The sequence below is a fragment of the Tetranychus urticae genome, chromosome 1 (assembly GCF_039701765.1).
Source record: "Tetranychus urticae isolate SD_2017Ah chromosome 1, NJAU_TeUrti_SD_1.0, whole genome shotgun sequence".
Lineage (NCBI taxonomy): Eukaryota > Metazoa > Arthropoda > Arachnida > Trombidiformes > Tetranychidae > Tetranychus > Tetranychus urticae.
The window spans coordinates 9,921,435-9,936,386 of NC_142958.1; the positions used below are offsets into that span (position 1 = coordinate 9,921,435).

A 14,952-nucleotide genomic window follows, 5' to 3' on the forward strand; every position below is an offset into this window, starting at 1 on the left:
AATCATTTTTAAAGGCTAAAGATTTGAAAGACTCTCGATACTGATAATCACAATGGTCATCTTTGTCGAGATTCAGGTGTTTGTATGGCAAGCTATGCGGAAAAGATTATCAAAGAAATTTGTTTTTCGACTTAACATGTTTGAACTGGAACGATCAACATTTTCGGTCTTGTTCTTTCCCTGAAAAACTTTCCAATTCTTCAAATCCATCGAAATATAAACCATGGAAGTTCAGAACTTGCTGAACGTAAAAATCATGATGCAAAAATTAGATTAAGTTACATTTAGTAGATGGCGTTAATACTAATGTGTCAAACTGAAATGGTTGCTGACTACTCCGATAGGGTTTATTATCCATTCAAGATTTGGTTTAATGCATTTATAATTGTCATTCATTTAATTTAAGGTAAATTGTTTAACTATGCTTAATAGTGTTTCTATTGTGTAAACAAATCAACATAAGTTGGGCAACACAAGATAAAAAAATTTGACGGTCAACATTCTAATAGGTGAGTAAGGTTTTTAAATCATTCATCTTTTTAAAGAGAAGTTGAAATTATGTGTTGTAAAGGGGAGAGAGGAAGAAAAGAAGCTGGAGAAGAAAGAATGAGTGTACAAAATTAAAAACAAGAGAATGATTAAATTGTCATGTAAATTCGGTGTCAATTTTTGCAATTACATTTGGTGTAATTAATGATTATCATATACATGATTGCCGGTTAAGTGGATTTTTTGACAAATTGATAGATTTTCAACCTCTTCTTATCTAACAAATGTCAAATGTTTACAAACATTGTTTTATTTTTAGCAATTCAAATTGCTTTAGCGGCTTATAGTTTTTTTATTATTCTTCATTTTTACAATAACTATAGTAGTATTTTTATATTGTGTATTGTCTTGATGATTTGATTAATCTTGAAATTTTTCTGTAAGTGTATGTTTTTATTCGGATCGATTAGAAAGCATGTTGTTTTTTTCAATGAAACTTGAATTAACAAATGGTATTATTAGGTTTAGATTTTACAAAACTTTGTGTCTTAAAATTGATTACGTTATAATTTAAATGGTAACATTATTTGGGAAATCATTAGTTTAACAAGCGATAAAATTTATTATTCAGAGGTTTGTTATGAGAAATCTGTAAAAGCTTAGTAGCTCCTCCTTAGATAGAAAATTTGGGATCTGATCTTCACTTCTCTGTCTTTCATCTTGAAATAAGTGAATGCTAATAAAAATACTTATCAAACTGAATTCAGGCTTCAAACAATAGGTTACGCAATTTCCTCTTTGACTTACAGCCATTTGATAATTTTTAATGTGATGAAATGAAATCAAATTTCCAATCTTAAGGGTTAATTTGAATTAACATTGTCCCCTAGCTTCTGTACGCTAATTTTTCCATTTACTTTCATGTATATGTGCAAATCATCAACAACGAAGTTTAAAGGATCATGTAAAAATCATTAATGCATTGGAACTCTTGAACCAACATCAGAAGAACGCGTGAAATGTGAGTAAAAAGTCCTGTTTATTGTGTCTGGAAAATGTACTCATTTTCATTTTTTCTTGTCAGTTTGTCAATCAATTCATCAATTTGTCTCTTCCAATGGCTTATATTGATGGGGATGGGGGTAACTCCCGCTTGGCTGTCGAGCGTATTTATCAGAAAAAGACACCGCTTGAACATGTCTTATTGCGACCTGATACTTACATTGGCTCTGCTGAGCCTCAAGAACAAGAAATGTGGGTTTATGATGGAGAAGAAACTGGAATGGTTTATCGAAAAATCACTTTTGTTCCTGGTTTATATAAAATATTTGATGAAATCTTGGTTAACGCTGCTGATAATAAACAAAGAGACCCCGGCATGGACATAATCAGAGTCGACATTAAACCGTAAGTTGGATATTAATTTCAAATTTCAAATATTTTCAAATAGTTTCTGTTTTCAAAGTATCGGTAATTTTCAATCTTTTATTTTTGCATTTATAGAGAAGAGAATAAAATAGTAATTTATAACAATGGAAAAGGTATACCAGTTGTGGAGCATAAAGATGAAAAAATGTACGTTCCAACTATGATTTTTGGCCATTTATTAACTTCCTCTAATTATGACGATAATGAGCGAAAAGTGACTGGTGGTAGAAATGGTTATGGTGCTAAGCTTTGCAACATTTTCAGTAATAAGTTTGTAGTTGAAACATCAAGCAAAGAATATAAACTGGCATTTAAACAAACCTGGACAAATAACATGTCTAAACCAGTTGATGCTAAAATTGTGCCTGCTACTGGTGATGATTTTACGCGCGTAACATTTTATCCTGATTTATCAAAATTTCGTATGGATCGACTCGATGAAGACATTGTTGCTCTTTTCTCTCGTCGTGTTTGGGATATAGCTGGATCTTCGAAGGGAGTTAAAGTGTATCTAAATGGTAAAAGATTGCCTGTTAAAAACTTCAAAGATTATGTAGATTTATACATAAAGGATAAAATGGATGAAAGTGGTAGTCCATTAAAGATGGCTTATGAAGATTGCCATGAAAGATGGCAAATTGCTGTAACGCTCAGTGATCGTGGTTTTCAACAGGTCAGTTTTGTTAATAGCATAGCTACAACAAAAGGAGGTCGACATGTTGATCATGTTGTCGATCAAATAATTCCAAAACTTACTGAAGCAATCAAGAAAAAGAATAAAGCCAAAGTCGATGTTAAACCGCACATGATAAAATCGCATTTATGGGTATTTGTTAATTGTCTCGTTGAAAATCCATCTTTCGATTCTCAAACCAAGGAAAATATGACTCTTCAGATGAAAAAATTTGGTTCTAAATGTTCACCGAGTGACAAATTTTTCAACTCAGCTATGAAAATTGGAATAGTTGAAGCCATTTTGGTTGTAGCAATGGCCAAAGCTGAGAAAGCAAAAGGTAGTCAGTGTTCAGCTAAAAAACAGTCGCGCTTACTTGGTATACCCAAATTGGAAGACGCTAATGATGCCGGTGGTCCTCGATCAATTGACTGTACTCTTATTTTAACTGAAGGAGATTCTGCAAAAAGTCTTGTCAACTCTGGTTTCAGTGTTATTGGAAGAGATAAATATGGTGTTTTCCCTTTGAAAGGTAAACTTCTCAATGTTCGTGAAGCAAACCACAAACAAATTCTTAACAATGCCGAAATTCAAAATTTGATAAAAATTACTGGACTCGATTATCGTAAAAAATACGAATCAGAAGCGGAATTGAAAACCCTGCGTTATGGTAAACTGATGATTATGACTGATCAAGATCAAGATGGTTCTCATATTAAGGGTTTACTCATCAACTTTATCCACCATAATTGGCCTAATTTAGTTAAATTGCCATACTTGGAAGAATTCATAACTCCCATTGTACGAGCTCGAAAAGGAACTATGGTCAAGTCCTTTTATTCACTACCCGAGCTTGAAGAATGGAAGAAAGAAACTCCAAATTGGAAAACATGGAATGTAAAATACTACAAGGGTTTGGGTACATCAACTGGTAACGAAGCTAAAGAATACTTTTCTGATTTAGAAAGACATCGTATCTTGTTCAAGTATCAAGGCCCTGAAGACGATCATTCGGTTTTATTAGCATTTAGTAAAAAGATGGTTGATCAAAGAAAAGATTGGTTAACTAACAGCATGGAAGATAGGAAACGCCGTCGAGAATTGGGTTTACCTGAAGTTTATCTTTATGGAAAAGAGACTAAAACTGTTACTTATAAAGATTTTGTCAACAAAGAGTTAGTACTTTTCAGTAACTTGGATAATGAACGATCTATTCCATCCATGATGGATGGCCTTAAACCAGGACAACGAAAAGTACTTTATTCATGCTTTTTCCGAAATCTTAAAAAAGAAATCAAAGTTGCTCAATTGGCTGGTACAGTTGGTGAAGTTTCATGTTATCATCATGGTGAAGCTTCACTTATGGCAACTATTATAAATTTGGCTCAAAATTTTGTTGGAAGCAACAATATTAACCTTCTCATGCCCCTTGGTCAATTTGGTACACGTTTACTTGGTGGTAAAGATGCGGCCAGTCCTCGTTACATTTTCACTAAGTTAAGTCCATTAGCTCGTAAAATATTTCCCATACTTGATGATCCTTTACTCAATTATCTATATGATGATAACAGTAAAGTTGAACCCGAATATTATGTACCAGTTCTTCCAATGGTTTTGGTGAACGGTGCTGAAGGTATTGGTACAGGTTGGAGTACAAAAATTCCCAATTTTAATCCTCGAGATCTTATCGAGAATTTGAAGCGACTCATCTCCGGGGACGAACTCAAACCATTAAAACCTTGGTTTAAAGGTTTTCGTGGATCAATTGATAAAGTTGATCATCAGAGGTATGTTGTAAGTGGAGAAGTTTCAGCTCTTGATGATTGTAGGATAGAAATCACAGAGCTTCCTGTTCGTACATGGACACAGAGTTACAAAGAGAATGTTCTCGAGCCTATGCTTCGAGGAACTGATAAAACGCAACCATTTATAACTGATTATAAAGAATATCACACTGACGTGACGGTCAAGTTTGTCATTTCAATGACTCCTGAAAATTTGGCTCGAGCAGAAGAACAAGGAATTCACAAAGTATTTAAACTTCAAACCACTTTTTCAACAACTTCAATGGTTTTGTTTGACCACAATGGGTGTATAAGAAAATATGAAACACCAGAAGATATTTTGAAAGAGTTTTATGAAGTCAGATTGGAATATTATCAAAAGAGAAAAGCTTATTTAGAGGGAATGTTGGAAGCAGAAGCGCTGAAATTAATGAATCAAGCTCGTTTCATTTTGGAGAAAAATGAAGGTAGATTGAAGCTGGAAAATGTCAAGAAAAAAGATTTAGTTCGTACACTGATTGAGAGAGGTTATGATACTGATCCAGTCAAAGCTTGGAAAGCAAAAAACAATTTAACCGAAGGTGATTTTGACAATGATGAAGATGAGCGTGTAACTGATGAGCCCACTGGAGCTTTTGATTATGACTATTTATTGGACATGACAATGAGATGCATGTTGAAAGAGAAAGTCGATGAACTATTGAAACAACGAGACACCAAGAAAGCTGAACTGGACGAATTGAGAAAGATAAGTCCAGAAACTTTATGGCTCAGAGACTTGGATGATTTGCTCATGGAATTAGAAAAAGTAGAAGATAAGGAAAAAGAAGACGCTGAGAAGGCGGTAATGCTGAAAAGTCCACTTAAAAGTCAACAGACTAAAGGTAAAGGTCGAAAAGCTAATCTTGTTTCTTCCGATACAAAACCTTCTGAAAATGCTAGAAAAATACCACCAACTATTGATTACGAGTCTTACAAAAGGAAGGATGCACTGAATGAGAGTGCTAAAAAGATATTGAAGAAAACTAGAGGAATAGATGAAGGAAGAGATGATGAAGATGAAGAAAATAAAGATTCGGACGATGATCTCGGCATTGACTTGAACAAATCTTTAGCAGAAAGAATAGGATTAACTCCTGAAATGGTTGAAGCTAAAAGGAAACCCACAGCAACCAAAAGTGATACTCCGAAAGTTGCTAAACCTCGAGCACCCAAAGCAAGTAAAACATCTGACTCTACACCGAAAAAGAAATCTGTTAATGGTTCAAAGACTAAAAAGAAAGGATCTGCTTCCAAAGGTAAAAGTAAAAACCCTTGGTCATCTGGTTCTGAAGATGAAGATGAAACTGACTCACCACCTGATAATGATTTTTCTGATGATGATTACGAATCTTTTACAACACCAGTGAAAAAACCTAAAGTTTCAAGAAGATCCAGTCCGCCACCTTATCATGAACCCGCAGACTCTCCTCCACCTCCTTTAGAAAAGAGTGCAGAAAATCGAACTGATGCACCCTATTCATGGGAAAAAGAATCAATTCAGGAAGCTAAATCAAAAGTTAGATTCAATTCTGGTAGCAGTGTTGATTCTCTTTCCTTGAAACCAGCGAAAACATCTCAAAATGTGACAAGTGAGCAATTGTTTGATAATGTTTTTGGCTCAAAGCCGTCCAATAGCAGCAATTTAAGTACTTCAAATAAACCATCATCTCCATATTCAGTCAGCCCACCTTCACCGTCATCACCTGAACCAATACTTCAATCATCTTCACAACGATCATATTCACCAGACATATCCACAAATGGAAAAAATCATGAAACAGTAGACAAAAGTTCGCCCCAACCTCATCTTTCTACTTCTAAAAGTGTCAATGGTTCTTCAAAAGAGCCCAAAAAAACTAAAGTAAAAGCAACTCCAGCTAAGCGCAAAAAGAAAGACCCTGTCTCAGATGATTCCGATTTCGAAGTTTCCTCTAAAAAAGTAAGTTTCAGCTTCTAAATTTTTAATAATCTTCTCTATATTAACTCATCATTTTATTTTTTTATTAATTTCAGAGTAAAAAACCAAGCGCTAAAAAACCTGCTAGGAAGCCGAAAAAGATCGAATCATCCGATTCTGAGGCATCAATTATTGAAACCAATGAACCTCCTGAAGAACCCGAAATTTGCATTTCTAATTTTATGTCATCTACAAGGATGGGTCGATCTAAAAAACCAATTAGATATGATGTTGATCTCTCAACTGATGAGGATGACTACTAGTAAATAGTGTTCAGCAAATATGAGACAGCTAATAATAATACCAAATGACGATGAGTCTCATAATTTATTCACATTGGCAATCAACAATGTAAATTCATTCAGTATGATTTTATTTATTAATGGAACTCGCATTTAAAAATTTCCATGATTCAGTATAAGAAGGCATTTAAAAGTTCATACCATTATCAATTATCAAAAATCATCTCATCATTGTATATCCTATTCCAATATCAGCTTATTTAACTTTTTTTATAATAAATTAAATAAAATTGACGATGAAAATTTTCTTAATTATCTTTGAATGCATAAAATTGAACAGGTTGCAGTGTTAATGGTCGTAGAGTAAGCGTTAATAATGTCGGAGTAATAATCAGTAATGTTGGCAATCCTGGTTGTTCACAGTTCTGGTTGTTGTGAAAGTGGCGTGTAAAACGATATCAAAATACTATTTTTACCGAAATCTCGATTCCGCGAAATATTCAAATACTTCATATAAATTAAATTTAAATTGAATATGATGAGGGAATAGTTTAGTGAAAATATTTCCTTCGAAACTCACTGTCAGTTTTCAAGATCAAATGAACCTTGATTTGTGGGAGAAAGAGAAAAAAGAAAGTGAAAACAGTAGTATCTTTTGATATCTGTATCTGTTGTTGATTGATCCTAAAGACGAATTTAATTTATTGAATAAGATAAAATTAATTCAATTTTCTGCCTCTGCTGGGCAATTAAAAATTGTCCAGGAAATTAAAAAATTAATACGCATAATAGAGACCGAGTAAATAAGCGATTTTAGTAAAGCATCTGGTTGTTTTGGATCAGGATCAGCAATGGTTTCTCGGATTGTTTATTTTTTACTAAATGTTAACCATAATAACATCATTGCTGATCAAAACTAAAATTGCTGCATGTACCCTTACCTAATCAAGATCAATCTTTGCTAATTCGAATGAATCCTAATCAATATTCACACTAGAATATTAAAAATTAATCAGTCATGTTTCCGTTATCTGCAAAATTAATCTCTTGTGAGTCATTATTATTTTCGTCACCAATGTTTCTTATTTCTAATTGATGGTAAGTTAAACCTTTCATCTGTTGCTGCTCGTTCAATTTAATCCAATTTGTGCTTATTTATTCATTTATTCATTAATATAGAAACCATAATCGCTCGACCCAAGCTTTCGCCATACGATCAAAAACTGGAAATAACCAAGTGATTGAGTAACGTTCTATCAAATTATAACTGAACAAATATTAAATATAAAAAATGGATAGTGCCAAAGCTTCAGCAATTCCTACCACTCAACTGGAGTTATCAGTGTCATGTCGAAATCTTCCTAACAAAGACACCTTTTCAAAAAGTGACCCACAATGTACTTTGTACATGAAACACTTGTCTGAGAAAGATTATCGTGAGATTGGAAAAACTGAAATTATCAATGATGATTTGAATCCTCATTTTGTCCGCAAATTTGTTGTCAATTACAACTTTGAGACCGTTCAGAGGTTGAAATTTGAGTTAGTGGATATTGATACTCTTTCAAATGACTTCCTTGGTCACCATGAGACAACCCTGGCTGAAATTGTTGCCGTTCAGGGACGAGAATATGTGGGTGCTCTGAAAGACGAAAGAGGCAGAAATGCAGGAACTATCAGTGTGGTTGCTGAGGAGATCGCCAATTGTAAACGGGGTGTTTATATCAAATTGAAAGGCTGTGATATTCTCGGAACAAGTTTTTTCACTAAACCTCAAACGTTTCTCACCTTTTGGCGGTCCATTGAAGATGGGTCATATAGTCTAGTCCATAAAACTGAAGTTCACCCATCTTCTCATAAACCTGAATGGAATATGATTCATTGTACAGCCAGAACACTTTGCAATGGAGATTTTGATCGTAACATTAGGATCGATTGTATGAGATATAAAATGTCTGGTGCACACATCTTAATTGGTTCTTTCAATACAACCCTTAATGACTTGACACAAAGATTTAACGAGCCTTCCAGACGTAAATTAACTGTAAGTCTTTTGAAATTATTACGTCTAAATGGTAAAAAAATAATTAATATCTTTTATTTCTTTATTTATACAGCTGAGTAATACAAAAAACAGATCAACAAAATGTGGATATTTGGAACTTATCGGACTAGAAATTGAAGAAGAAATTTCATTTCTTGATTATATTAAAGGAGGAACTCAGCTACATTTTGCGGTTGCTATTGATTTTACTGCTTCTAACGGTGACCCAAGATATCCAGAATCATTACATTTCATCGGATCAGGTAAACCTAATCCATACGAATTGGCTTTGAATGCAATTGGTGAAATTTTAAAGCCATACAACACTCTTAATGTTTACCCTGGTTTTGGATTTGGGGCTAAATTATCTCCTCAAGCCTTGGTTTCCCATCATTTTCCTCTAAATGGCAACGTTACCCATCCTTATTGCAAAGGAATTGAAGAAATCATTATGCACTATCGATCAACTGTTGGTCGTGTAACTTTTTATGGACCGACTAATTTCGCTCCAGTAATTAAAAGTACAGCTGCCATCGCTAGACAATATGACGCTGGTACCAGCTATTTTATTTTACTCATTATTACTGATGGTATTATCTGTGATATGCCGCAAACAAAACAAGCAATAATCGATGCCTCACATTTACCTCTATCAATAATCATTGTTGGTGTTGGAAACGATGATTTTGCTGCCATGGATGAACTTGATTCTGATGATCATTTGTTGGAATTCAATGGAAAGAAAGCTGTTCGTGACATTGTTCAATTTGTACCTCTTCGTAATTATATCAGCTCTAGTGGAGTCTGGCTTCAAACAATGGATGGACTATCCAGAGATGTACTGTATGAAGTACCTGATCAATTAATTTCGTACATGAGAGCCAAAGGAATCAAACCTAAAAGAGTTGTCCCTTGATCTTTTACTTCTATTTTACATGTTATTCTTGTTGAATGTTTCGTAATTATCACACAACAAATGTTATCATTATTGATGTCCATTGCAATGTTTATGTATTATCCTTTTCATTCATTGATACTTTAATCTCGATTTAAACTATTGATTTTTCACAAGTCTTCTCAAAATTTTCGTATAATTTCAATTCTATTCGATTTTATGAACAATTAATCAAATCATGTAACATTTTTTCAAAAATTATTCTATATCTGCTCAATTTGCTTCAAAATTTTCATTTTAAGCTACACTTTTGCTAACTCTTTCACATAAGTTGAATTGATTTTATATCATAAATTTTACTGATTGTTTGATTGTTTTTTCATTAATCCATGACAAATCAACACTGGACCAAATAAATTTGAATTTATCTCTCAGATATCTGATTATCTGACTTATTTACAATCTATGAAATTATTCAAGCTGGTCAAGAGCTATGTTTACTCTGAGTTACTCTGTGAGCTTTTCTTGATATTTAAAAACGAGTAGAATTAATTCATCAACTTTAAAAGCATGTGGAGCTACAAAATGATAACTCCAATAATGTACAATGTTATAACTGTTATTACTGTATCATCATAACTACAAATCCAATGTTATGACTTTTTTGTATGATCTGAAAGTTATTCAGTAACAGCCAATAATAAAATTTGCTGTTTTATAAAAGTCTGATAATTCTAGGTGATGCCATTCACCAAATATCGATGTTCAAAGTTTTCCGGCCAATGACCAAAATCAAAAGAACTGTAGAGAAATTGCGGAAATTGTTCGATTGATGATGTTTGCTATTAATTTTTATCGACGAAACTAAATTTGGGCTGTCTAATTGTTACGGTCACAGAATGCGACAGGTTTAAATGAAAACCGAAATGATCTGCTTTACAAAAAACATAAAACTAAAAATACACAATTAGAAATGCGAAGAATGTTTGTTAATTAATCAAATTAAGATCGGGAAAAACTTTTTATGACATTTGTCTCAGTTCAATTTAAATACAAAAATGACCCAAAGTTGTTACTCAGTATATAATAGAATTATTAAAACAGCCAGTTCAATTATTTGATTTAATAGGTTTGTAAATAAAAAGACACAATTGTAACATTTACAAACAAATTGAATGAACATCGTAACCCGAATGGGTTTAAACGAGTATAAATAGATTTTCTTCAAATTCGGATTTTGTAGGTTTGTAGATGAATGCATACTGAATCCATTTATGCCATTGTAAGATTTCTCTGAGCCACGGTTGTCGAGGAAATCGAGGTCAAAGTTGAAACGTCGATCGCCTTCTATGCAATTATGAAAGCAGATTTTTCCACGAAACTACTTTGCACTCATTAAGCTTTTGATGCTCAACCTGAAAATGTACTAATTTAGAGAAATAAAGTTTTCTCTTTTCTGTAAAGCAGATCATTTCGATTTTCAGTTAAACCTGTCGCATTTTATGACCGTAGCCATTAGACAGCCCAAACTTAGTATTTGTCGATAAAAAGTAATAACAAACACCATGAATTGAACACTTAAAACAACTTCTCAACAGGTATCTCGATATTGACTATTAGACTGCGAACTTTGAATATCGATATTTCGTGAACAGCGTCACCTAGAACCAACATTTCTTGACCAAACATTAGGTTTTATTATGGGCTGTTACTTTATTAATTTTAGATGGCATAAATAAGTTATGATATTAGTTTAGTTTTAGTTTTAGATTTGAGATTTTATTTATTGCAAATGTTAGTAAAGCTAAATGGTTTCTCAAACCCAAATTCAATCTAAAACTAAATCAAACCTAAATCTTATGATGTGTTAGCTGAATATTGTTTATTAAATGAATTAAATGAATTTTCTGTGATATTATGTCATTTATGGCATGGCCAATAAGAAATCTAATGTTTGACCAAAGAATGGGGATTGTAGGTGATGCCATTATCGAAATATCGATGGTCAAAGTTATCAGACCAATGGTCAGAATCTCGAGAACTGTGACGAAATCAGAAGAATCGTTCAAATGTTAGTGTGTACCATCAATTTTTATTAATGAATACTAAGTTTCAGCTTTGTAATTGTTACGGTCACAAAATGCGACAGGTTTAACTGGGAATCGAACTTGATCTATTATTGAGAAAAAGAAAACTCTATTTCTTAAAAGAAGTGCATTTTCTGATTAACCATCAAAAACTACATATGTACGAAAAAGTTTTATGAAAAAATCTGCTTTCATAATTGCATAAAAGGCGATCGAAGTACGAACTTCGAACTCGATTTTCTAGAAAACTTTGAATCAAGGAAATTTTTCAATCGTACATATGGACACAGTTTGCATTGGCCTACAAGTCACCAGAGGTAAAAATCTAGATTTTTGTCCATTTCTGCCAATCTGTGTCAGTTTGGGTTTGAGAGAACATTTAACTTTATAATTCAGGTCTCAAATGCAACTTCAAAACTAAACGTATATTATAACTTATTTATGCCATCTAAAATTTATACAGTAACAGCCCATAATAAAACCTAATGTTTGGTCAATGAATGTTGGTTCTAGGTGACGCTGTTCACGAAATATCGATGGTCAAAGTTCGCATGCTAATGGCCAATATCAAGATAACTGTTGAGAAATTGTGATAAAAGTTCGATTGTTGATGTTTGCTATTAATTTTTATCGACAAATACTAAGTTTGGGCTGTCTAATTGTTACGGTCACAAAATGCGACAGGTTTAACTGAAAATCGAAATGATCCACTTCACAAAAAACTTAAAACTTTATCTCTCAAAATTATTACATTTTCTGGTTGAGCATCAAAAGCTCTATGAGTATAAAGAAGTTTGACTGAAAAATCTGCTTCCATAATTGCATAAAAGGCGATCGAAGTTTCAACTTTGACTTCGATTTTCTCGAAAACTGTGGCTCAGAGAAATCTTACGATGGCATAAATGGACTCAGTATGCATTCCTCTACAAACCTACAAAATCCAAATTTGAAGAAAATCTATTTCACCCGTTTAAACCCATTTGGGTTACTTTGTTCATTCAATTTGTTTATAAATGTTACAATTGTGTCTCTTTATTAACAAATCTATTCAATCAAATAATTGAACTGGTTGTTTTCGTTAGTCTATTAGGTACAGAGTGAGAACTTCAACACACATTGGGTCACTTTTGTATTTAGATTGAATAGAGACAAATGTCGCAAAAGTTTTTCCCGATCTTCATTTGATTCATTAACGAAGCATTCTTCGCATTTCTAATTGTGTATTTTTACTTTTCTGTTTTCTGTTAAACCTGTCGCATTTTGTGACCGTAACAATTAGCCAGCCCAAACTTAGTATTTGTCGATAAAAATTAATAGCAAACATCATAAATCGAACACTTACCACAACTTCTCAACAGGTATCTCGATATTGACCATTAGACTGCGAACTTTGAATATCGATATTTCGTGAACAGCGTAACCTAGAACCAACATTTCTTGACCAAACATTAGGTTTTATTGTGGACTGTTACTTTATTAATTTTAGATCACACAAATAAGTTATAATATTGGACTAGTTTTGATGTTGCATTTGAGACCTGAATTATAAAGTTAAATGTTTTCTCAAACCCAAATTCAACCTAAAACTAAATAAGAATAAATCTTATGATGTGTTAGCTGAACATTGTTTATTAAATGAATTAAATGGATTTTCTTGGATATTCTGTCATTTATGGCATGACCAATAAGAAATCTAATGTTTGATCAAAGAATGGGGATTGTAGGTGATGCCATTATCGAAATATCGATGGTCAAAGTTATCAGACCAATGGTCAGAATCTCGAGAACTGTAAGGAAATCAGAAGAAACGTTCAAATATTAGTGTGTACCATCAATTTTTATCGATGAATATTAAGTTTCAGCTTTTTAATTGTTACGATCACAAAATACGACAGGTTTAACTGAGAATCGAACTTGATCGATTATGCAGAAAAAGAAAATTTTAGTTCTTAAAACAAGTACATTTTCTGATTGGCCATCAAAAACTACATGAGTGCAATGAAGTTTTATGAAAAAATCTGCTTCCGTAACTGCATAAAAGGCGATCGAAGTTATAACTTCGAACTCGATTTTCAGGAAAACTCTGAATCAAGGAAATTTTTCAATCGTACATATGGACACAGTTTGCATTGGCCTACAAGTCACCAGAGGTAAAAATCTAGATTTCTGTCCATTTCTGCCAATCTGTGTCAGTTTGGGTTTGAGAAAACATTTAACTTTATAATTCAGGTCTCAAATGCAACATCAAAACTAGTCCAATATTATAACTTATTTGTGTGATCTAAAATTAATAAAGTAACAGTCCACAATAAAACCTAATGTTTGGTCAATGAATGTTGGTTCTAGGTGACGCTGTTCATATAATATCGATGTTCAAAGTTCGCAGTCTAATGGTCAATATCAAGATAACTGTTGCGAAATTGTGCTGAGTGTTCGATTCATGGTGTTTGTTATTACTTTTTATCGACAAATACTAAGTTTGGGCTGTCTAATGGCTACGGTCATAAAATGCGACAGGTTTAAATGAAAACCGAAATGATCTGCTTTACAGAAAATAGAAAACTTCATTTCTCTAAATTAGTACATTTTCAGGTTAAGCATCAAAAGCTTAATGATTGCAAAGTAGTTTCGTGGAAAAATCTGCCTTCATAATTGCATAAAAGGCGATCGAAGTTATAACTTTGGACTCGATTTCCTCAAAAACTGTGGCTCAGAAGAATTAATAAATCGCCGTATATACAGCATCGAAAGTAAAGTTAGAGGTGGTTACGTTATCTTTTGCACATTGTTTGGTAACCAAGCATATTTTAGTAGTCAATTTTTAGAGATAAATTAAGCACAATCAACATCAACCCGAGGCTCATTGGTTAAGGCATTGAATCGTTGTTGATTGTGTTTATTAATCTCAAAAATTGACTACTAAAATATGCTTGGTTACCAAACAATGTGCAAAAGATAACGTAACCAGCTCTAACTTTACTTTCGATGCTGTATAAAATTAATAAAATCTCGTTAAAGTACGGATTTCGATAGCGTTTTGTACAATCGATAGAACTAATTTTTTCTTACAAAACTGATTTCTCATTTACTTTTAATCACAATCAGGGTTAGGTACAACTAAACAAATGTACTTAATTTAGTAGGAAATAGAAGCCATTATTCAACAACAGCTCTTCGATTTACGGGAAAACGGTTCGCTTTGATTATGGTGATAGATGAAGAGTTGAACTGACACACTGACATTTCTTTCGATCTATCTCTCGACATTTCTCTTGATTTGGCCATTTTGCATTGATATTTCAAGAATAATA

The 14,952-nt window shown here is 33.0% G+C and overlaps 1 protein-coding gene across 1 annotated transcript; it reads left to right on the forward strand.

Annotated features, from left to right (window-relative positions):
- Positions 1-314: 314 nt before the first annotated feature.
- LOC107370122 (DNA topoisomerase 2-alpha) lies at positions 315-9,913 on the forward strand. Its single transcript, XM_089270225.1, has 8 exons — positions 315-509; positions 1,441-1,510; positions 1,574-1,896; positions 1,993-6,355; positions 6,430-6,635; positions 6,963-6,978; positions 7,907-8,659; positions 8,733-9,913. The coding sequence occupies exons 3-8, from the start codon at positions 1,607-1,609 to the stop codon at positions 9,573-9,575; spliced, it is 6,471 nt and encodes a 2,156-aa protein (XP_089126351.1). The 5' UTR covers positions 315-509; positions 1,441-1,510; positions 1,574-1,606; the 3' UTR covers positions 9,576-9,913.
- The last annotated feature ends 5,039 nt before the right edge of the window (positions 9,914-14,952 follow it).